The sequence below is a fragment of the Monopterus albus genome, unplaced genomic scaffold (assembly GCF_001952655.1).
Source record: "Monopterus albus unplaced genomic scaffold, M_albus_1.0 scaffold3.1, whole genome shotgun sequence".
Classification (NCBI taxonomy): Eukaryota; Metazoa; Chordata; class Actinopteri; order Synbranchiformes; family Synbranchidae; genus Monopterus; species Monopterus albus.
In genome coordinates this window covers 9,755,929-9,779,862 of record NW_018127883.1, presented here as the reverse complement: position 1 = coordinate 9,779,862, position 23,934 = coordinate 9,755,929, and the positions used below count along the sequence as shown (strand labels likewise).

General features: G+C 38.7%; 1 protein-coding gene across 4 annotated transcripts in view; it reads right to left on the bottom strand.

The window, feature by feature from the left end:
* Positions 1 to 23,934, bottom strand: part of LOC109961604 (cadherin-10-like) — a 91,161-nt gene that overhangs the window by 11,585 nt on the left and 55,642 nt on the right. For 2 of the 4 annotated variants that reach the window (XM_020602581.1, XM_020602571.1), the window contains exons 2-4: positions 12,098 to 12,439; positions 3,843 to 4,137; positions 1,060 to 1,179 (exon numbers count right to left, since the gene is read on the bottom strand). In XM_020602581.1, the coding sequence (XP_020458237.1) occupies positions 1,060 to 1,179; positions 3,843 to 4,137; positions 12,098 to 12,307 (625 nt within the window). In that variant the 5' untranslated portion in view covers positions 12,308 to 12,439. Of the gene's footprint in view, positions 1 to 1,059; positions 1,180 to 3,842; positions 4,138 to 12,097; positions 12,440 to 19,061; positions 19,253 to 21,990; positions 22,065 to 22,418; positions 22,522 to 23,934 lie in introns of those variants that run through there. The other 2 variants (XM_020602561.1, XM_020602552.1) reach the window with 2 other exon arrangements.

Sequence of the window (23,934 nt, the reverse complement as noted above, 5' to 3'; positions counted from 1 at the left end):
TGGCTAAATGTCAACATTTGACTTCCAGTATTTAACTCACAATCTTTACCTAACTCAATGCAACTGCTATGACTGTCTAAAAATTTAGGAAGCAACTTGTTATTTAGGTTCATTTTATGACTTGACAGAAACATAACTTGACTGTATTTTCTCATTATGTTGATACTAGATGTAATCAAGGCACTACTGTATATCTTACAAAACATATTTGCTCTTGGATTTAGTGGTATATAGATGTAATTTCTAAAAGAAAGGGTTGCTTTACTTCCTTAAATTTACTGGATATACCCCACCAGAGATGCTCCAGAAAATAAAAAAGAATGTGCACATCTTGTTAGCTGTGTATCTGCCAATACATGCAACTGTCAGCTATGATTTCAGAGACCCAAAACTGTATGAAAGTGGCAGCTTTATGCTAAACAGAGGACTTCTGAGATGCTGTCTGTATGTACAGTCAGTGAAACCCAGCTGTTGTTGGATAGCTGTTTTCTACATGATATAAAATACATCCAGTGTGGAAATGATAACCAAATAATTGCAATTGTATGAATGTACCTTTGACTGAGTTAGGCTAGCCTGTTCTCTCATTTTCCACCTAACAGTGTCATAGGGTTACTGTACTGAATTCCCAAAGATGAAACTGACAAGGCAGCAAGTAAGCACACATCCCAAAAGGTCACAGATATCTTAAATATAACAGCAGACATGCTTCAAATAAAAACTGGACGATGGCTTTGTAAGGGGTTGCCTTTCTAAGCTTCCATCAATTAATTTATAAGTGGCTTCATATACAGTAAATACAAAGAAAATTTGTCATAGAAATTCCATAACTACAAGCATCATAGTCTTTTCATATTGAAAATCTGAAAGATACTGAATCATCTCTTTGATGTAATCTTAAATCATATACTGTTGAATTCTCTAATATTAGTTATACCAAGAAGCAGAGCTTTAATCATCTCGTTTAATTCTCACAAACACTAACAGCACAACAGACCTGTTTAGAGATTACTTAACATTAACGTCGGCGTTCCAGAGATTCTGCTGGGTTTGACTTACCGTTTTCAGAGTCCACAGAGAAATAGGGCTGTCCCTGCAGAATGCTATATACAAGCTTGGCACTGTTCCCATATGTTTGATCATCAGCATCGGTGGCAGTGACAGTGACAACAGACGTACCTGCAAACAGAACATGCAATGTCAGTTTCAAAGTGATACTACAGGCGCAACCAGGTAACTGACTCAGCATATTTTTATTAGCTTCCTCTCCATAAGGAGAGAGTGAGCTTTAAGCCTACCAGCATTTTTCAGCAATGAAATTACTCATACTGACAACTTTAATACCAGCGGTGCCCTGATATTTACACGGGTTTTACTGGGAGCCAATGATTAATCTCCAGTTTTTATGTGAAACAACAAGGCTGAGTAGAAAATCAAATTAGTTGGCTATAAAGAGGCAGTGATGTCTCGGTACATTCAATCAGGTACATACAATTGTTAAAAGTTATTCCCCTCCTTTTATTTTTTCCTTTAAGAAACAACCAGGTCGCTGCTGCTGTAGCTGCATAAAGCAAAAGTGATAGGTTTGCAAACTGGGTCTCTTCTGTCACCTCACCAACAGTTGTTGCTTTTATTAAACCCAATTAAACTATCCAAGTTGGATCTCTTTTAAATATCAGTGAGAATGAAAGGTTCTACTTCATCAAGACTTTGAAGAGTTGCTTCTCTTTAGGTAATACATCAGGATGTGTTCTCCATGTGTGACAGCACAGATTTACCACAGGCTGTTAACAAACCATTTAATGTTTGGGGCATGAAAACCATTTAGCTGTCAAGCTCCTACTGGCGCACTTGAAGCTCAGAATCTTAGTGTAAGATTTTCACTGTTTTATATGGCTTTTAATTTGAAACTTTTTCTAAAAACAAGTGTATCCTTGTAAACTCCTGTACAATAAAACAAAATGAGGCCCATTTTTGGCCCAACTCAGTTTTGATGCACACAACCAACCATTTAGCTTTGCAGTGGATTTTTCTTCTTCTGACCTATGCTGACAGAACCAGAGCCATGGCAACATTTGGTAAACTCTGACAAGCTTCTGTGGAGGAGCTGGAATAGAATTATTGTGTTCATGCATGATGTGTTTGCATGTGTGTGCTCATGAACATTGCCTTTCTCATTTACAGCTGGGACCTGAGCCAACAACCCTTTTTAGAGTGTTATCCATCAATATGAAACAGTGTCACCCCTCATATGACTACAAATTACAGGAAATACAAACACAAGAACAATCACAGGGACCTGAGCACATATCCTATACATGACTCAGTACAGTTTGCAGTACATATCAAGTAAACAGACATGCCAAGCCTCTACAATCTAGTGATAAGTGCTTATACAGCATTTGTCATTTGTGTGCTAAATAAGTAAAAGTAATACAGCTAATAAATTTGTAGGTTTACAAAGCTCTCAGTTCCCCTCAGATATCTCGTCATTGAAGTCATTTCCATATTAAACTCTGCATAAGCCACCCTAGTGTTTCAATAATGCCACATTGCAGATTCTGTCCTTGGCATTCAGGAGACCTCTGCCGTGTCCTGTTTGGCTCTGACTATCTCCATGCATACTAATGAACTCTTGAACATCTGTCTCACTTAGTCCTAGCACTGATAGCATAAAAGGGAGTTGCTGATTTTTCATGGCTGGCTGGCTTGATTAACTAGTGTGTTCAGTCTGAACATATAAGGCAGTTTATCAGTCTGGAGACGAGCAGCGATGACCCTGACGCACCTTTTGGCAGTATGAGCAGTTTTGAAATCTAAAAATGGTACATTTTGTATTTTAAATAGGGTATTGTTGTTTGTCATATAGACAACTGGAGTTTGATTTACCCTTGATTGCTACTGTTTGTTAATTTGTGGTTGCATAATTGAGCATTGATTTCAAGTTGCATACATTATTTCATAAGCTTTGTTTATTTTCATCCAGTTCTTTTATTTGAATGGATGAAATGGAGGTCAATGAAGCAAATCCTTATTAGAGTGACTGTGACGATCTTAACTTTCCATATTTCTTCCTATTAAATATGGCAAACGGCATTACTTGTGGTGAATGCTCAATGAGCCTGACTTAACAAAAACAAGAAGAAGTAAATACAGCATTATATTTAGCTGTTCCAGCCAACTGATAAACACTGTTCAGTGATTTTTTTTATACCTGAAATCCTAAAAGATGTTTAATCATAATAATCACCTTTATTGGCCAAGTACGTTACACACAAGGAATTTGTTTCCGGTACAGAACCGAGGCAGCCATCTGCGGCACCAACTCAACCGATGGCTCTCATCATTGGGGGCAACTTGGGGGTTCATTGTCTTGCCCAAGGACACTTTGACATGTGGACTGCAGGCACCGAGGTTTGAGCCTTCGACCCTCCAGATGGGAGACAACCACTCTACCCACTGAACCACAGTCGCCCCCAATTTCTTACAAAATGAATTAATTAATTATACAATTGCATATATTCTTAAATTACTGTATATCAAATATGGCTGCAACTAGTGAGTTTTGTCCTTGAAATTTTAATCTGCCTTCTTGGTTATTTTTTATGCTTTGGTCTATGAAATAAAAATAACAAGAAAAGAGGAACAAAAAATATGCAAAACAGTTCTCAGAATGAGAGTTTATCAGATTGCATATTTTATCCACCTTTTAGCTGCTCAACAGTTTACAATGACATAAAATGGAGAAAACCAGCAAATCCTCACATATACCATTACATTTTTGTTAATCATCTAACTTTTCCAGTCTTTTCATCTCTAAAATAAAGTGAACTATGACTTACCAACTTCAGACATTTCAGGGACACTGGCAAAGTAGATTTCCCTCGCAAACTTTGGTGCGTTGTCATTGATGTCGTGAATCTTTATGTTAAATTCAGTATCCGGCTCCAGCTCTGCGTTGGTGTTTCTGTCCAGAACCTTGGCATGGAGCGTGTACATAGCTTTTTCTTCCCTGTCCAGCCTCTTGGTGGCATGAATATCCCCAGACTTCTCATCAATCAGGAACAATGTGCCTGCCCCATCTCCAGTCAGGACATACTTCACATTGCCATCACCTTTGTCCATGTTGGAGTGCAGCTGAAAATTACAGAGACCCATTAGAGTCTGATTGCACTAATGTTGTATGAGATTCTAATTATAGGCATTGCAGACACATTAATTTTGAGCAACCAATGGCAATATGGCATTAGTAGTTTAAAGGTACATTCTACTCAAACATAAGGAAGAAAGTGCCATCACCTTTGGACACAATAACAAATCCTTGGCTCTTTTTGAGTTAACATTCAATCTTTTTTGCAATACTGTATGTTGGTTAGCTAACATCTGATCCATATACCTACAACGAAAACAATTATGTTGCCAATTCCCTGTCTTTCTTTGGAAAAGGGTGCAATAGTATGTGCTAATATTTGAGATTTTTGACTTCCTAGCTCTTTTCTCTTATTGAGTTGGTTCTCTGAGGATCAAGAAGGTTGAATGCTATAAAAAATCCTCTGAGTCTGAAAGTGTAATTCACTTGACTTCAGTGGCCTTGTGTTTTGCTTTAAATTTTATTTAAATTATTCACATCCCAAACCCATCAACACATGCCCTCAAGTTCACTCACGGGATATGTTGTAAATAAACAGTACATGCCACATGCTGAGCTTCTGGGCAAAGAATACATTAAACATACTGTTTGGATAAAGGAACTTTACACCATAGTTTAGATTAAAAACTCTGTGACACTCTTGTGAACACTGTGATAATGGCATAAACACGCTGAGGATTTTTTTCTGTTTCGGTCTTAGAACAGAAGAAGGCCTTGACACCCACAGTGTCAAAATGACACACTCCATTACTCAAGGTCAAATTAGTTTAAGATTTTTCTTCTAAACTGTGCCTTTGATAAATGATGAAAACCTGACCTACAGCAACTATTGCTAAAATTAGTCACCTCTGACCTATTCATCACCTTGAAAGAGCTCTAAGTGTCGTGGAGGACTAATGGTGGCATACTGTGACAGACACTTGATTCAAGCTCATTACTGTACTGGATCTGTCAGCAGATATATTTAGAGCACTATCTCATGGGTTCACATTTTAAATGACAAGTAGTTAGAGACACAGGGTGTATGTCAAAAACTTATTAATATTAATGTCTGCATGCTGTGAAGAAACTAATTATTTTTTTCCTGCAGTTGGAAAGATGATGTCAACAGCACAACTTTGGATGGAAATCAGAAATATACTGCCAGAGTTCTAGCTATTCTCAGGCAGAATTAAAAAATGGGGACGCATGTGAAAACAAGATGCTGTCAAGTTCAAATTTACGATATGCACGGTGTTTGGCTTTGTGTTTGAAAACATTTTCATGCCGACGAACCCATTATCTGGCCTGTTAAAGAGGATTATCCATCCACTCATATATGTGTGTTATAGTTCTGATCACTGTATGTGAACTTGACTCTCCTGAGCTGTAGTCCACTGATCCAAAAATCTGTGACCTTTTATGCATGTGAAGCCTGCTGCTGCTATTGACTACAAATGAGAGGCTAACTTGGCAAGCAGAGAGTGTTTCTATTAATTTTTGTACTGAAATGTCCATCAACACTGTAAAAACTGCAGCTTATATTTGTTGGCATAATAAACAGTTATAAACAGTAGGATTTAAATTATCAGTAATTCAAGTTAAACAAAATCATATTGTGCCAACAACTCATGTGCTACTTCAACAAAAATGAGTCCTGATAAATTAGAATCTTAAACCGTGATTCATTACAAACTGAGAAAGTTCTGTCAGCTTGTCTTCTTTAGTTGAACAATACAGGAAACAAATTTACTTGGTGTAACTTAAAGAGTTCTGAACTTCATGAGTTCAGTTCAGAATTGTTTAGTTTAACTGATAAGGTTATTTAGACACACTGTTAGCTTATTTACTTCCCAGCATACATTTCATCAAGGTTAAAATTCGTCAGTTTGCCCTTTTTTTCTCAAATAGGAAAAAATACATTATCGGAGTCATTCAGTTTCTCAGAGGAGCCAGAGGCTTTTCTTTCTGATCAAAATGAAAACATTGAAAACCACGATGAAGAAATGTCTTCATGTCAGAGACATTGTGCATTGTTCTTATTCACTTAAGTCTTAAGTGTTTGAAGGCTAATGACTCCAGGCTTATCTTCACTACTATCAGTGCAGCAAAGCTGCCATCATAGACAGTGCATATAATAATTCCAGATAAAACTATGTAAAAAATCCAAACTTTGTTGCAAACCACAACTTTTCAATGGACAGAGCTCTGAAATTGAAGCTACTTCAACTTTGTGTAGATTGACAGAATCAAATATTCTGAATTTTGATCATGTAAACTAATATGTTACCCTAATTTGGAGTACACTGACAGAAGTAAAAAGCTGGATGAACTCAAAACCCAAGCTAAACCTAAACTAAAACCTAAACAAGTTTAACTGTCTAACTGAAAAATTTACTGGTTTGTTACCTTGAAATTGTGAGTTTTCTCAACTTCTTTTTTACAGTGCAGAGTTACACCCCTTCTTTTATAATGTTGTATAGTGCCTTTCACCTTTTCTCTACTTTGAACTTCATTGTTTAGGCAGTGGTATATAGGAGACGTTAGGATGCTCAGATAGCAGTGCTCTCCTCTGCAACACAAGGACATTTCATCACTGATTTTTTTCTTAGGTGTGACTATTCAAAGACACTTCTGTGTTTATGGTGTCATAATTAGGGCAAATACAATCACATCATGTCATGTAACTGCATTCTTCAAACCATTTGATTATATTCTCTATTCATTTGATTATTATATTTCCAAGTAGTGGTTGTTATTCTGTACAATGGCCCATGAGAAGCCAAAACAACACAATAAGCCATCAAAGGAGGCTGCACCATATGCAGCTAAGCTGTCTACAAGATAATCGGAATTTTGTGGTATGTATTTTACATATTTTTCTTTGTCTTGTCTTGTGGGAGTATACAAGCCCTCAGCTCATGCACTTTAGCAAATTATCGGAAGTCTAACATCAGCTTTCTAAACATATGGGTAAACAGATCTCCCTATGGCCACACATTTTTTACCAGTGGTGGTTCAAACAGAGCAGGGTTTTGCACAAGTAAGAAACATTGTATAAAGTTATTGTGAGATAACATGTTATTTAATGTATATCTACTGTAAATCAGTGAGGCACTGTGCCGGCAACGTGAAGATTTGATTCCTGTAGGAATGTCTCACAGAAACAGTATACTGTAGATTGGATGTAGTCAATTTACTGTCAGAATGTAGAAACCAAGGTAAACATATACCAGAGGCAAGTTTTCCAGTGTCACGTGAACCAAGTTGGCAAGGTGTTCTTTTCATGAAATGCTGCTCCTTTTTTTCTCCAAACATGCCTTTGCTGATTGTGTCCAAAGAGTTCTATTTTAACTTCATCAGTCCACAGCACTTGTTTCCAAAACGCATCGGGCTTCTGTAGATGTCCTGTTGCATACTTCAGACGTTGGATTTTATGATGGGGACGCAGATAAGGTTTTCTTCTGCTGACTCTTCCATGAAGGCCTTGTCTGTGCAAGCATCGCTGCACAGTGGAACGGTGCACCACCACTCCTGAGTCTGCTAAATCTTCCTGCAGGTTTTTTGCAGTCAAATGGGGGTTTTGATTTGTCTTTCTGACCAGCATACGAGCAGTTCTGTCCGAGAGTTTTCTTGGTCTTCCAGATCTCATCTTGACCTCCACAGTTCCCCTGATCTGCCATCTCTTAATTACATTTCTTACTGTGGAAACTGCAAGCTGACAACGCTTTGCTATCTTCTTGTAGCCTTCTCCTGCATTGTGGGCGTCAATAACTTTCATTTTCAGGGTCTTACACAGCTGCTTAGAGGAACCCATGGTTGCTGGGTGTCCACAAGTGTGTGCACAAGGTTTGAAGAGTCAAAGTATTTGTACAGCTTTGAAATTGGCATTTACCAATGACAGCTGTTGCTGTGCATCAGATCTAACGAGCTGATTAAGGTCTGATACCTTGTGAGAGACTTTGAGACTCTGGAACTCTTAGGGTGCCCAAACTTTTGCACCATGCCATAATAATGTTTTTATTTTTTATTTTTGTTCAATTTATGGCATAAGAAGTAACTATGCATCACTGTTTGCAGAAAATATTGTGCATTTTTTCCATTTCCAAGAGAAACTGTGTTAACATCTGTTCAAATAAAAAATCACCAAAATCTGTTATTTATCAAGGGGTGCCTAAACTTTTGCATAAGACTGTAGCTAGAAAAATGGCACTGATACTGTTGTGTGTACTTAGAGCATGTCACAAAGTGTTTCACACAGCCTTAACAAAATCAAATGTTAGCACAGCTACACTATATTTGCAGAGATTTAGTGGCTCTCCTTTCAAGGCCTTGCAGCACAAACACAGCCTTTTCAAGGCCTTACAACAGAAGCACAGAGGAGAGCCTTGATGAGTTAAATTGGCTTGCACAAACACTGAGGAATTGTCAGTAAACCAGCAAAATCATTGGCAATTCTTCTCAGGCCTCTGGTAAGCATTGCTCAGTGCTGCAAAGAGGAGATAGCAAAATAGAGCACACAACGAATACAGAATAATTACTCTTCTTCCCTCTCTTCCTCTGTCTCTTAAAACACAGGCAATTTCTTTACTATTGGAACACTGCACTTTAATGGATGTTACCCAGGTTAAAGGTACAGCTTACACCATCTGTAGTGTGCTTTGTGTGTGTGTGTGTGTGTGTGTGTTTTAATAGATCATACAACTCAATGCAGAAAAGTTTCAAACAAGGCCATGCAATATGTGAAGGATGCTTATTGGCAAACTATTAACACAACAAAGTGAGCTTCTACCTTGAATATTCAAATTTAGGGCAGCACATTTTGTTTACAAGGCACAAGACAATGCAGTGTACCAGGAATGTAATAGGATTTTGTGCACTTCAAACATGCATCTGAAATGCTCCAGAATCCATAGTTTGTGGTTGTATTGCTCAGCATTGCAAGTGTTCACACTTCACAGCCCTGCTTAAGAAGTAGGACACCACAGCTGCACAGCGAGTGCTCAGACACATTAATGGCCCCGTGAAAGTCAGCTAAAATGAGATTTGAGGGTTTTACGCTTGATATACACACAGGCACTGCTTAGTATATTTACCATAATAAAATATACTGCACTCTTTTTCCATGTTGACAATTGCTACAGAACCTAAAAACGTACCTTCACTAATGCAATTATCTTTCTTATCATTCTGTGAAGTTTCAGTCAGCATGACTCCATGTGTAGCCTCAAAGCAGTGTGTCTTTTGAACACCCGGATAAGCAATATGAGCCGCATTTTATTATATAATGCAGCCAGAGACGTATGCTGCTTTCTTTTCAGTTAAAAAGTGAGAGTGTGACTTCTTTACATCAAATTTGACTGTGTTAATCAAGAAATCAGCCTCAAGTGACAGTTAGTGAGTGTGTGGGTTGATTAGAGAAGTTTGATTGAATGTGAAATAAACAGGGTCTCTCACAGTGCTCTGCATATCCATTAAATGATCTTTATGTGAACAACCATCAACGCTTCGATGGCTTTGTGCTGGCCATGAGAGTGCATTTTGCATTTGTTGTAGCTGCTTCTTTCTCTCTCCTGACCTCATTTGATTTCAGTAGGTTTCTCTGTCTGTCTATTATTCCGACCTTCTATCTCACATCATCCTATCTATTTCTTGTATTTTCTGTTTGCCTGTATTTATATTGTTCTATCTTTGCCTCACTGTGTATTGTGTCATTATAACTATTAGGGATGCACTGGACAATAATATTCATTTTCACTTCGCTCATTGTCATTTCTCAGGGACCAAAATAATGTTTTGAAACTAGATGTTCTTTATTTTCCCTGACCAACAAAGACTTCTCCTTTTCCTATCATCCAACCACAGCTGCATTTAATCATTTTATTCACGATTACATAATGTACCAATTATTTTCTCCAATTATTGAAAAATTGTTTATTCAAGAAAATGGGAAAAAAATTTGAGAAAACTGAACTCAAGGCCACTGTAATGTTGTTAAAGCTTTATTTTACAAGTCTACTATTTCCTAATAATAAGCTTCCTGCAAAGAACCATGTTGTTTGACATCAATTACAGAAAAACAGATACAAAAAATTAATCTACTTTTTTTCTTAGTTAGTCAACTGGGTTGTGTTGACTTTATTATTGGCTTCCAGATAAATTTCCATGAAAGAATTTATTATTGTTAATGTTTATTTATTCATGGTATTGAAGAAATGAAGAAATGGTATTCTTCATTTACGCCGAATTGGATGGTTGTTTGTAGGCAAATTTAACAATGTGCATTGTCCTCTGAAGAAAGCCTCAGGTTTGTGCTAGCTTAGCATTTAGAAATAACTGGAAGTGTACCAACTGATCATGCTCTAATTGCACCTGTAATTAGTATCAGTTACACTGTTGCTTCCAGGAAACTTTTTACAAATGTATTTAGAAATAAACTGGAATTCACAGACCTGTAAAATAAAGTGCTACCATAATGTCTTCACTTTGTTTTGTCAGACTAAAACCTTAAGATAGCCAGTTTACAATCAAATATGACAAAGAAAGCAGCTTATTGTCACAACTCAGAAGCTGGACCCTGAAAGTGTGGTATTTGTTCTTGAAAAATGACTTAGAAACAGATTATTTAAATGCCTGCCAATTAATTTTCTGTTTATGGAATAATTAATTAATCCACTATTTATTAAATGTCGACTTGCTATTATATGTTTTCTCTTTGTGTATCTTTCCTTTGACTTGTAGTCTGTCTCTCCGTCTCAATAACAATCTGCCTCTCAGTCAAAAACTCCACCTTAAACTGATGGAATTAATGTTACAAATCACCATGGCTTCTACTCTAAAGCAGAATGACTCTATACGGCTGCCTTATTTCACCTAACCAGTAATTTATTACAGCCTCATGTTTTTCTGACAGTTTAATAGTGAGTGCTATTGGACACAAGAAGAGCGGAGAACTGGTGAATGTGATCGCTGTCATGCCCCAGATGCCTGGTGCCAGAAGACATCAAAGGGTTGAGAAGAAAGTGGCATCAGACCAGTCGCTGACATGTCAGCGGATGGCTGCCTTTACTGCATAGTTACCATTTGCTTCGCTGCTTCATCACTTAACACTGCAAGGTGAATTTTACTGGCCTTAGTGACTGATGTGTTTTCTCTCCCCTCCTCCTTATTTCATTTCTTTTCGCCTTTCCTTTCTCTTCAACAGATCAGGATGATGGTTTCTGCAAAAGAAGTTGTCATATCCCCCCACTCAACCTTGCACAAGACACTTGTTTACTTCAGAGAATGAGGTGTGTGATGAAAGCCAGCTTCCTCTGAGAAAATTGGCTGTCGACAGTCACCTCATTTCCCTCCCTCGAGTTGATAACTGCAGAATTCCCCATCACACCTGTCTCTCTAGTGCTAGCATGGGTGTCCTGACAAGAACCTCTCTGATCTGGGTGGGTGGGGAGGAAAGAAACATTGTCCCAAAACTCTCAGTGCTGTAGTTTTTGAATTCAGTCTCAAAATCACTCATCTGACATCTGAGACTGGTTTTTGGCCGCATGTGACTTATATATTTGTTTATTTTTTGTTTTTTCTGTTCATGAAATCCCTTACAGGGATCATTTTGCAATGACGAAAAGTTTTTCATGAGCTTCCCAGAAGTAATTAAGTGTTAAATGAGCCATACATTGATTATATATCTGTATAACACCGGTGCCACCTGCCCAACAAGAGATCAATGCAATTTTGAATAATAGTATGATTTTTACTGAATAAACTATGTGATAGAATGTACCATTTAAAAAGACAGTAGATAGACTCAAGGTAAAGGCATTAGTGTGTGTCCCATAGCCCCAGTTAACTCTGCCTTTAACAGCCAGATTTATGGCAGCCCATTCATCTTTGGCCAGTTACATCAAACGCTACTTCAACAAGCTAAACCTTCTCTAATTAGTCTGCAGGCGGTGTGCTCGGACACGTTACCTTGCCAACGTATTGATGGTCATTTCCTGTGTATTCCTCAAGCAGAAAAAATTGATTCCACATCCATCCTCGTTTGGAGCGCTGAAGAATCCTCCCATCACTCTCTGACATCCCAAACAGATTCCCAATATTCTCAGGTGTGAACGGCAGGGTAGCACTGGGCCACAGGATAGAGAGCATCAGGAGGAGCAGAGCCTGAGTGGTTATCATGGTACTCAATCAGCTGGGAAATGTCCGGGATAACTTCTGAATTATGATAATAAACTTCTGATAGGATGAACACTAGAAAGCAATGTCATCAGAACAGACATTGTATTCCCCTCTTTGAAGTCCTTCCGATCCCTGTGGAAGGAGGAAACTTTAGTCAAGAAGCACTTTCATGACACATTCTTCTAAAATAGCAGGGAAACAAACTGCAATATTAGTCACTGTCAGTGGTGGGTGGTGTTAAAATTCAGTAAATATTTTCATAAAATGCAAATAATCCCATAAGAAGGAAAGGAAAAACTAATATAGTAAAACGAAAAGAAATTCATTGTAAATGTATCATCATAAAAACAGCTATCATTATAGTGCAACTTAGTAAATGTTAAAGTCAAATTGAATTTAACAGCTGCAACTGTCTGCTCTTTTAAAAAGAGGTATTTATTATAGTTGTTGTTGTTACGATTTGCTTCCGGTGCCCTTTCTTCTAAAAAGCTGTTTATTACATTTATTTCTTAGTTTTTAAAATTTTCAGTGCACGCCTTTCCCCAGTGCACTGCCCATTTTTCTTCTTTCTCATCATAAGGAAATATTGATTCATTTCTTATTTGTCACATCCTTACTGTAATCTATCTGAAATATGTTGTTTTTTAGAGGCAGATCATTTTCCAAGCCGATCTTACATGTAAATTACATACAGTTTACTGAACCCCGTGGAATCCAAGCACATTTATCATATCGCCTTCTGCCCCAGTATTTGGGGAGTAAGGGAGTGAGTCACACTTCTCTAATTATAAGTTGCATTACTGATGATATGCGAACAGTGTTTCAGAGCCGGTGAGCATGTTCAAATAGCTTAATACAGGCATCTCTGGAAGCACATTGATTCTGACATGGGCAAAAGGTACCTCCATAAACTGCTCAGCTGAAACTTATATTGTAATTTTATGTTCGGTTTCACACTCCTTCAGTTACATTGTAAAGCTACAGAGAAACTCCACTATTGTATGTTAGGGAGCTGGGTCTTTCTAGTTTATTCTCTCTACCCATTTTTTTTTTAATTTGAACTCCAGCTCATTGTTGGACTTGTGGTGAATTGCCAACATCCCTAGAGTTTTCCCCAGGGACCTAACTTTGCACCTGTGATAAGGTATTTCGTGCTTCTGGGAGTCGTGTTCTGATATTTCACTATGGCTATGTCCTCAGCAGGCCTGGTCATGATAGGTAATTTAGGTATACATGCATATTTTATGGTCTTTTGGGAGTTAATCCTAATAAATCTTTCTTCTCGTTCTAAAAGAACCCATGGTCCCTGTATAAAGGCTGACGTGCATTCGCTGTGTCCCTCAAGGAGCATGCTAGTTTATCAGTTCCCCTGCTTCTCTTCAGAGCTCTAAAATAAGGACTGTAATGCCAATGGAAGTATTCACGCAAACAAATGGCCTATTAATGTCTATGAAAGTGAAGAGCAGAACATGAAGGAATGTATTCCTTTGAATAGGAAATCAAATAACTGAGCTAATGAGATCTCAACATAAAACACTGCTCAATCTGCTTGTTCTCAGTCACTCAGCTTAACTCGACAGAATCTGTTTAATCAGCAATAATTTTCAATAATGCTTATGTTTAAGAATAATATTTGACCAGACTGATCAAAGTTTGTTCTGAGTGAACATTGCCATGGGGGCTTGCAGTTCTGCAGTATCTCTTTGGATCAGCTACAGTGACAGACACAAATACAGTGACCCAAACCTTTCAAGAGTCAGTGCTAGATTTTTTTTTTTTATGTTCCTTTCTTGTCCGTGCCAATAATGTGGCATGAATGTGACACATGCATTTCCAAAATCACAAAACACTGCCTTGCAATTAATCTATTCTGATGCATGTGATTGCATTTTCTAATTATCATTCCAGCCCGTCCTTGAGTTTTAATAGCATTCTGGATATTAATCTTTTAATGTGGTGTGGCTATTAAGCATTAGGCCAGTGTGTCTTTTCAGAATTCCTCCAAACACTTTATTAAGAGATGAGTGAGCAGGCTGATTCAATGCCAGAATTATCTCAATTTATTCAGCCCGTTAAATAGTGAGGTATTTTAGAAAAAGTTGTTTAGGATTAGATTAAGCTGTAGGCAGTGTATATGGCTCAACATTTAAACCAGAGATGTGAAGGGACAAAGCTGTTAAATATGTGTTTATAGTGTTGTCTTTTGATCTTGGCTGAGGCTCTGCTGTGCTCCATTTCTCTAATCTGCAAAATTATACATCCTTGTTTTGCAGAATAAGAATATCTTTGATCAGATATAAACTAGCAGTTCAAAAGGAAACGCTGCCCAGAAAAGCATAGCCTTGCACATTAGTCTGTTTAAATTTGTATGCACATACATCCCAGGATCCCAGGAATGAACACGCAGGCTTCCCCACAATGTGGGCCCTGCTACTAAGCACTTTTGTGACTTCTCTCTGGGTAGGACAATAATTATAGGTGTAATGTGTAGCCAAAGTCCAGTTTAAAAACCTTTTAAGTGGTGTTGCATGCATAATACATTAATACTAGTCTACACATGGGAGAATATAAACACCTAAACTGACCATCTGCTCTCTGTGTTGTTACAACCTTTGGCACCAAGATTAATATAAGTATACTGTACCACTCTATCTGCTGTAAAGGCACACTGTACTTTCACCCAGAAAATCACAGTATTTGGGTTTATCCAAAGACAGACTATGTCCTAAATTTGACAGTGGACACGTCAGTGAATAAAAATAGTCAAATGTGAATCAAACAGATCAAGTTTATTATGAAAAAATAATGTCTATAAAACCTTCAATAAGGGTAAAAGATAAGTTCATTCAGAGGCACAGTGTGCAACCACACTGCATGTCTCCCTTGTTAGGTTTTACTGTACATTTTCATATACATACACACCTTTAGAAGTGAGCAAATTAACACACACATACATACTCAGTACATCTGTGCTCAGTATCACTAACATCACCAGGCCCAGACGGAATTCCGACGACACCTCCATAGGTTTTCCGCAGACTTTGAAGCACGTGTTTGCCCCCCCTTCTGTATGTACGCAACAGTTGTATGATGTTGTGAATGTTGTTTTTTTTTATCATTTTCCAAGCCAAGGATCCAACATTCACTTCTGCTTCACACCTTGACTGGCTAGTTGCACATCCCTGTCTAGTGCTTCTTTTTCTTACACAACAATCTGTGACGCGTCTCATGTCACCTTCTAGAGCTGTTCCCCTCAGTCACCTGTGTGAACAACCCAGGATAATGTCCGTTAATAGAGATATTGTCTCCTGATGAGATTGTCTGAAAACATGCATCGTTCTCCAAATTCCCCCACCCCTTCCAGTGTGGTGGTCGCTCAGTAGCCTCTAAAGAACTTTGGCCATGTGTCCTTAAATTTTAAGGTGGTGAATTTCCAACAGATGTTTACACTCTGACTTGAAATATCGATGAAATAAAAAATTCTCACATTTAAAAGTTCATATAAAGTGATTTCTTTCACCTTGCTCAAATTGCCTTGATGCATTTTGTGCTTGCTTTTGCTAAAAAAAAATAGCATTGTTAGCGAAATGGATATTTTCTTTTACATTACAAGCAAAAAAAAAAAAATCATTCTACAGTGCAATGCTTCAATAGCAAATTGCACATAGCGTCATTTTCCGAGGGTGGCCATGGCTATAAAATGGCTCTTCATATACTGTACTGCTGCAACTGCGCATTGACATGTGTTCACTGGCCTACTAATGCTTGCACCCTCTTCCGTCTTTATGCAGCCTCACATTCTGGTTTCTTAGGGCAGGGACACACCAAGCCAACGTGAAAGAACTAGCAGAGACCAAGGCTGACCTCTGCATCACCTCATGTCAGCTTTGTCTGGGCCAGTGAGGTTGAAAGAGGGGCACTAGAACACAGCGCACAAACTACAACCATCTGCGTGACAGAAAATACTCCTCCTACCAGCAAATGGCAGTATCTGTATTAAGCATTCATAAAGGGAAAGAAGAAGAGCATGAATGTGGAAGTTTAACCTATATACAAAACACCTCTCGTACAACACAGCTGCTGTTTGTAGCTGCTTCTAATCGAAAATATGTCTGATAAGATGTTACAAATGACACTGCCGTTCTCTGCCCTTGGTCTTTTGGTCATGTAAGAAGAAAGGAGGTCGTGGAGGCGAAAAACAAGCAGAAACCGCATTAAATAGGTGAAGCCATGGATACTACGGCAACAGGCTGAAGGGGCTTTTCTGAACCATTCTCTTCTTGTGCACTTAACAGCCAATGAGAGTGGGTTCTCTCTTACCGACAAGGCCTGACTGGCCAATGCCAATTCAACATGTCGAATCGGCCATAAAGTCACTGATAGGGGACAACTAGTGCCAATGGTTAGGGACACACTGGGAGGACGAGCCCTGACACCGATGGCCCAGTCGGTGAGTGCCTGTCCTTACTTGTTCAGACACAGCCCTGACCAAAATCAGGAAAGCTGTGGTGGTAGTAGGTTGTTTTAGAAGCTACTACCACCACAGCTTTCTGGATTTAGCCTTAATCAGAAACCACAGGTGTGATCTTCCCTGTTGCACTGGTCACAGGTAAACTCATTTTTATGTCAGTTGTCACAAGTGTACTCACATTTGTTGACTTAAGGTTGTACTTTTTGGCACACATTCTTAATCTAAACTGCTTGTCATGTAAAAATAAACTAATTATTAAATATGATTTTGAATTATTTATGGGCTCAGTTTTGCTGTAGACTGTAAGTAAGCATCTATCGTCAAAAGCTCAGAACTTCTAGATTGTTGGCAGTCAAACATTATTTAAATTGTAGTCTTATTTATTGATTATGTACTAGTACTACATAACTATACTGTATGAGGACAGTCAGCTAAATGAACACAGACAGAGGTACAGTAATTAGGAAAGAAAATGACTACAATGGAGAGAAGACTGCAAGGTCATCAAACAGATCTCAGTGATCATTTGAACCTGCATTGTTTTTCCAATAACATAATTAATGACTGGATTTTTGCAACAAACACCGACCATATATGCAAGCTGGGTGCAAAACAGCTGGTACTATGTGACTTTAAGTTTCAGTAGCTCCAGTGATTTCTTGCTGATACTGATACAAAGTGTAACTCCACAGTGGCATGAGGGGCATGAAGGCACTAAGATGCAGCACCTGTGCAAGCCACCACTTGGTGGAGCTCTAGACCTTTCCAAGTCTGCTTTCGCTGGCTGCAGGCAACGGCAAACCTCAGGAAGCTTTACTCATGTTTTGAAATCCTCTAAGCAATTTTGTGATACAGTGCACACTTTCTCATTGAAAATCAAGTCCACAAGGGAAGGCCTTCATTCTTTCTTTATATAAATGACATAAAATTTATGCTAAAACTCTTACTGTGTGAATAAGGAAGTCAGTCTACAAAAAAAAAAACTAAACAAAACTGGAATTTTATTAAAAGGGACAAAAAATGACCAAATTAATTTGATAATTTAGTCAAGAAAAACCCTGGTTTCCCTCTCCCAGTCTACCATTTCCACACAAAGAAAACCTGTGCTTTTCAACTGTCCCTTCATAGGAGCTGTGCAGATGCTCATGAGAGCTACTGTGCCTGTGTGGGAGCATGGGTTTCCACCTCGTTTTGTTTCTACAGTGAAAGGTCACTCCATATCTGACAATAATTAAGGGAGTGTGTTAGCGGCTAATTCGCACTAAGCAATAATGGTGGTGTTACATGGATGACCTGGTGCATGCCCCTGTACCCTAAAATATCACTTTGATGACCGTAAAGCTGCTGTGCATGAGGCAGTACGCAGAGGACTCGGCAGCTGGAGAAAGTGAACAAGAGAGTAAGGGTGATTAAAGTTTGTGCTGTGGAGGATATGCACATGCACATGGAGTGCAGTGCTGTTCGAACACCATGATAAACACTTCCATGCGTTTTTAGAGATATGAATGATACAGCACCTCTCCATCAAATCTGCCCATAAAATATCACAAGTATGATTCATCCTCAGTGCCTTTCAGCAGAGAGACAGACATATCCACACACAGAGAGCTTGGCATAGAAACCTGAACAGGTGCACACACAAATGCAGCTACACACACACACACACACTTAGACAAGACATTCATATATAGTGAACATGTGCACATGGACAGACACCATATATCTAAAAATGCACACATGCTGCTCGGGGATCCACTGGTCCACAGTATGAAGTTAGAATAGCACTTTGTATCGAGTGACAAAGTTAATGCTAAAAGCACAGCACACCCTCAAGCCATAACACCCACCTAAAAATCACATTACCCACTGTGTGACAAGTGTCATGGGCTGAATATTATACAATTTAAAGGGGATAAACAGATGCTAAAAATAATCACAAGTGGGAATGTTTAAGTTTGATTCATCATATGAGCCTAAAGTTCCAGTTTGTCCAAATCTACTACGGTACTACAACAATTCTCTCATTGCAAACACACGTTTTACATGAGTAAATTATAAAGACGCATTCAAATCCGATTACTGAACAACAAATCTAATCATTTCACTCTTCATTTGATTCAAATGTTATCAAACTCCCTGAAGTTGCGACACTTCTTTACATGTCATACCGACATTGCCTTTGTCACAGTGCAAGAAGCAGATCATCCACGGGAGTCTGAAGACAAAATATAAAACAAAATATGAATATATGTCCTTTAACGTGAATCAGGGAAAAGCCCTTACCTCTGATTTTCACAGCTTAGCATCCGTCTGCGTCATTGAGTGCACAATAATGTGTTCCTACTCCCAAGCAGTGCTTAGTGGCGGAGAATCTGGCTCCTCACGGCAGTGCTTACATTCCAAGACTGACAACAGCACAGCTGGTGAGAATGTGTATGGGAGTGTGTGTATGTGCGAGAGAGAGAGAGAGAGAGAGAGAGAGAGAGAGAGCCTCCTGTCTGCTCTCCTCCCTTACTCTATGCTTCTCTCTTTCTCTCTGCCCTCCCTCGCTCCATTTCTCCCAGCCGCTCTGGCTTTTCTCCCCTTTCCTCCTCTACAGTTTCTTTCTATCATCTCTTCACTCTGTCTCTCTCCGTCTCTCCCTCCCTCTTTCCTACTTCTCCTCCCCTGCTCTGTCACTAACCCCTCCTCTCTCTTTCTCTAGCAGTGCATCACTTCTGGCGGTGGATGTCACTGAGGCTGAAGCTGAGGTGACTCTGCCCCTGATTGGCTGCCATTCACAAGTTAGCGATAAAGAAAGAGGAGAGAAAAAACCAGGAAGAAAAGCAGAAGGGGGGAAATGGGGGGTGGGTAAGTGTGTGTTTGTGTGTGTGTGTGTGGGGGGGGGGTGTTAAAGGGTGAAGAACAGGGGGGACTCTCAGAAAGCATAAAGAGTGTTTTCCTTTTTTTCCTCCCTATGAATGCATCTGCACAGCTCTGAGGCTGCTCTGATGGATCGACTGTATGATGTTTGATGTCTAAAGCAATCGGCCCCATTCTAATCTTCTCTCAATGACAGTGGAATGAAGGAGAAAAAGGCCATAACTTGTAAATCGGCCACACGGCAAGGCGCTGGGGGGTGGAGGGGCTGCTTCTCGCCTTCTCATCTTCATCTTTGTCTCTCATCCCGCTGACTTGGCCAGCGGTATACATCATCTCTTCTCATTACACGCCTCATTTTGGATCTATATCAGTACATCTCCATACAGTATGCTATCTGCTGCTGAGGGTGATATGGTATTTATTTTAAGTCAGCTGAGAAGAGTGCAGAGGAGGATACTATATCATGAAGGTGTCTGAATAAACCATTATCTGTCCCCACGTGTTGAGAGCAGATAAACAATTGCTTGGAAGTGACTTTGGAGTGCATACCAGAACCGCTGATGAATAATTTAGGAAAAGCAGCAGTTCCACTGGCCAGCCTCATTTAAGTTCAAGTTTTATCTCCCAATATCAGTGTGAATAGATTACCAGCTCAAAGTCTCAGCACCAGATAAATAAAAATGCAAACAGGCCAAAGTAATTAACATCAGAAGAAGCAGTGAGGCAGCCTCCCTCTGATACCAAGCCAAGTCCCCCTGCTTCTTAATTCCCTCCTGTGTTGTTTATGGCACTGAGGGGTTAAGAAATAGGTGTGTATCATGTGTGCATATGTTTTCTTGTATACTGTATTTATGCGTATGACTGGGAGAGGAAAGTGAGTCATGTTTACTCACCTTAGTGTACGGAATGGATGCACATGTGTGGCTTTTGTGAGTTTGTGTGCATGTGTGTGTTGTTCCTCACTAACAAGCCACTGGGAAAAAAAAACATGCAATTTTTTACATCTCAGCACAGAATTAGTTTTCATTTACTTGCTATTTACACCCCTGAGACTTTAATTACGCTGTTGTTACGCAACCTGAACAACTCTGTGTAGACAACAGACAACAAAAAAGGCATTGTAGCCAACTAGAAACATTTTCAGAGCCAAAGTTCCGTCTTATATCTCACACAGAAACAAAAATGTGATCCTTCTTTTCTTAATTTCACCAGCCTTCCACACAAACAATTTCCAAATTTCCACAGTTTTTTAATGCTCTCTTGATGAGTACTCCATTACCTTGAATCAAAGTTTCACAGGCTGAGGAAACAGCTTCCTTAAGTAAGACTGTCTCTTGATCCTCTCCCAATTCTCAGTGTCAGCTCCCATCAACGTCACTAGCTTGTTGCACTGGCATTGCACTGGCATTGCACTTGCAGTCACCTCCACAGTCCTAGCTGCTGCTGATTAGTTCTCTGATTTCCCTTGCCTTCCCAAAGGAACGCTCAAGTGTGGATGTATACCCACTGTTTGCAGGGCTAGCATAACAACTGCAGCTGGTGATAAGTTATTGATATAGCTCTATATATGGTAATGAAGACTGCATTAGCTGAGCATTCAGAAACTCATATTCTGCCTCCTTTTGTTGCTTTTAGTGCCCACACAAACGTATCTGACAAATTAGCTTGAAGGTAGAGTTTGCTGTGCCTTTCAGCCCTTTTTACATCATATTACTGCTTTGATGTAAATAAATAGTAATATGAGATTAAGTCACTATCTTCTCAGTGCTAATGCAACAATTATGATCACATTTTCACATTTATTTTAAAATAACTCATTAAATATTGCACTCGGCCACCAGGGGGCAGCTTCACTAATGGGAGCCGTCACCCTATACATCTTTTATATAGTCAGTTATTGAAACCTTTTTAAAAACTGCAGTGTGTGCTACATAATTTTACTTCTATAAAACACCTTTTGGACACTTTCAGATACTTGTGTTTTGTGTAAAATGTTTAAAAAACATTCTATGCTGCTTTAAAAAAAATACCAATTTTTGAATTTTAGAGAAGAGTTGATTCATTGTTTATTGATAAGCAGTTTTATTTTGACTTTAGGGAACCAACTAAAGAGTATTTCTTACTTTGCAGAGTCACTGTTTAGTCTACACAAAGTCAAAAGCAATAAAATATCTTGTCAAATGTCTTGTTTTGTTTGAACAACAACTCAAGGCCTAACATTAAATGTACCATATATATATATATTTGATAAAGAAAATCAGCCAATCATGTTTGAGGAGCTGGAACCAGCACATTTCTGGCATTTTATTTGTAACATAAATAAAATTATTGCCAGTCTATCTTCAATTACCTGCTTGGCGTGCAACTGTGCATCATGGTTTCAGGGTTGGCTTGATGGAATCACTGAAACAAATTGAAGATTTTCTGTGAACAGAAAAGTGGCTTTTTCAAGGCTAAAATTAAGTGGACAAAGTACAAGTAACACTGGTATAACAAATGCAATAGCATTTAATCATTTAAATGTTATATAATGACATTTGCTCTTTCTTTGCTAGAATATTGTGATTTTTGAGTCAATGTCTCCTGTTTAATAAATGTAGGAAGTAATAGTCTAAAAAAACTGTTGCTTCAGTAGGCAGAACAGCAGTAAACTAATGCTGACACAGTGTTTGATAGAACGTTGCTGCTTTCAGAAGTTTGGAGTGTTGGTAGTGTTCTGGGTTATTATATTGCAAATGTCAGAGCCATTCTTTCTGATTACAAAGAGTGGAGCAATACCTTATTTGTTTTTGGTGCACACAGTATAGTGGCTCCTCATCAAAGATGAGCTCTCAGCAGTTTTCTCAGTCAGGATAAAAACTTTGGATCCAAAGCAGGTAGACTGGAAGATTCACAATAACAGAATCAGGCATATGTTATGTCGATCTGGAATTCTACATCATTCAATATGTCAGCATCAACTTTAAAGGTATGAGGCACTGAACAGCACCTGGGCCTTCATAAGAATACCCAAAAATGATAGAGTCATTATAAAGTCATAATAATGAGATTATTTTACATACTGTACATCTGGCACATGCACTGCAGCTGGAGCTCTAAACCAGGCAAGAAGTTGAAATTAGGCCAGATCTGATACATTGCAGTTCATCTGTAACAAAATTGTCCACTGCAGACACTGCAACATTTTTTGTGCCTTTTAGCAAAGGCATATTCTTGGGTTGTCTGTAGGCTTCCATAGCATAAGGGATAGTCATTTGCACAGATTAATCTGGAGCCCTATTGTTCACTACCACAGCATGCTCTCTATTTAATTAAGAAAATTCAATCTTTATCTTTTGTTGCTAATATCTGTACTGTACATCTGCACTAATATCCAAATGAATATTATTCTCTTGTTCAAATGATCACATCCATGGAGACATTTTTGTCAAATGAACGTCACTAAACACAAAATGTGTTGTCTTTTGCCAACATAATTACATTTTATATGCTTTGTAATCATTCTGATTTTACACCTCCCACAATGGACAGCATTTTTATTTTGGAAGACACCATTATGGCAAATCCATTCTCCACCAAAACTGACTCAGACGGTTGCAGTTCTAAATAGTGCTTTTAAAGGACAGGAAAAGAGGTGATATGATTCGTCAGCTTCAACAACACCTACTTGTAATGTATTCCTGCTCACTGTTTCCAACTGTGCTTCTGATACACAATACACCTTGTGGTGTCTTGACTCAGATTCAAACTGCACCAGTGATTCTTGAAAACAGAGCCTAAAAGAGAGACGAGACTCAGGTGCCTTTAAGACTGCAAGTAAAACTGTTTCGATGACTATGATGTTTTTCAGCTGATGAAGAGCAAAAACCTGCCTGTAGACTACATAAACACATCTGAAACATGATCTGATAAATGATAATAAGTGAAACGTGTGCCATTCTATGATTATGTGCTAGCAAAAAATAAATAGAACATCCACATGCACTCATTACACCACCACTGTTGGAGAACACAGTCAGCCATTCACTGGGTGCATACACCTGCTATAAATCCTCCCTTGATGAAGATGATAAAGTTTAGTTTTTATTCAACCTGTTTTTGACAAGTGCTGATTTATGATCATTTTAGAGGATGTAGTTTCTGGTGCTGTTTAACTGTATTGCACTATACTAACAGGTGTTTCTATTATTTTGTCTACCAGCGGTACTAGGCTAAATAACATCTTACTGAACAATGTCATACTAATGATTATGTGAAAATGTAGGCTAAAAGGCAAATGCCTAAAGAAAATACT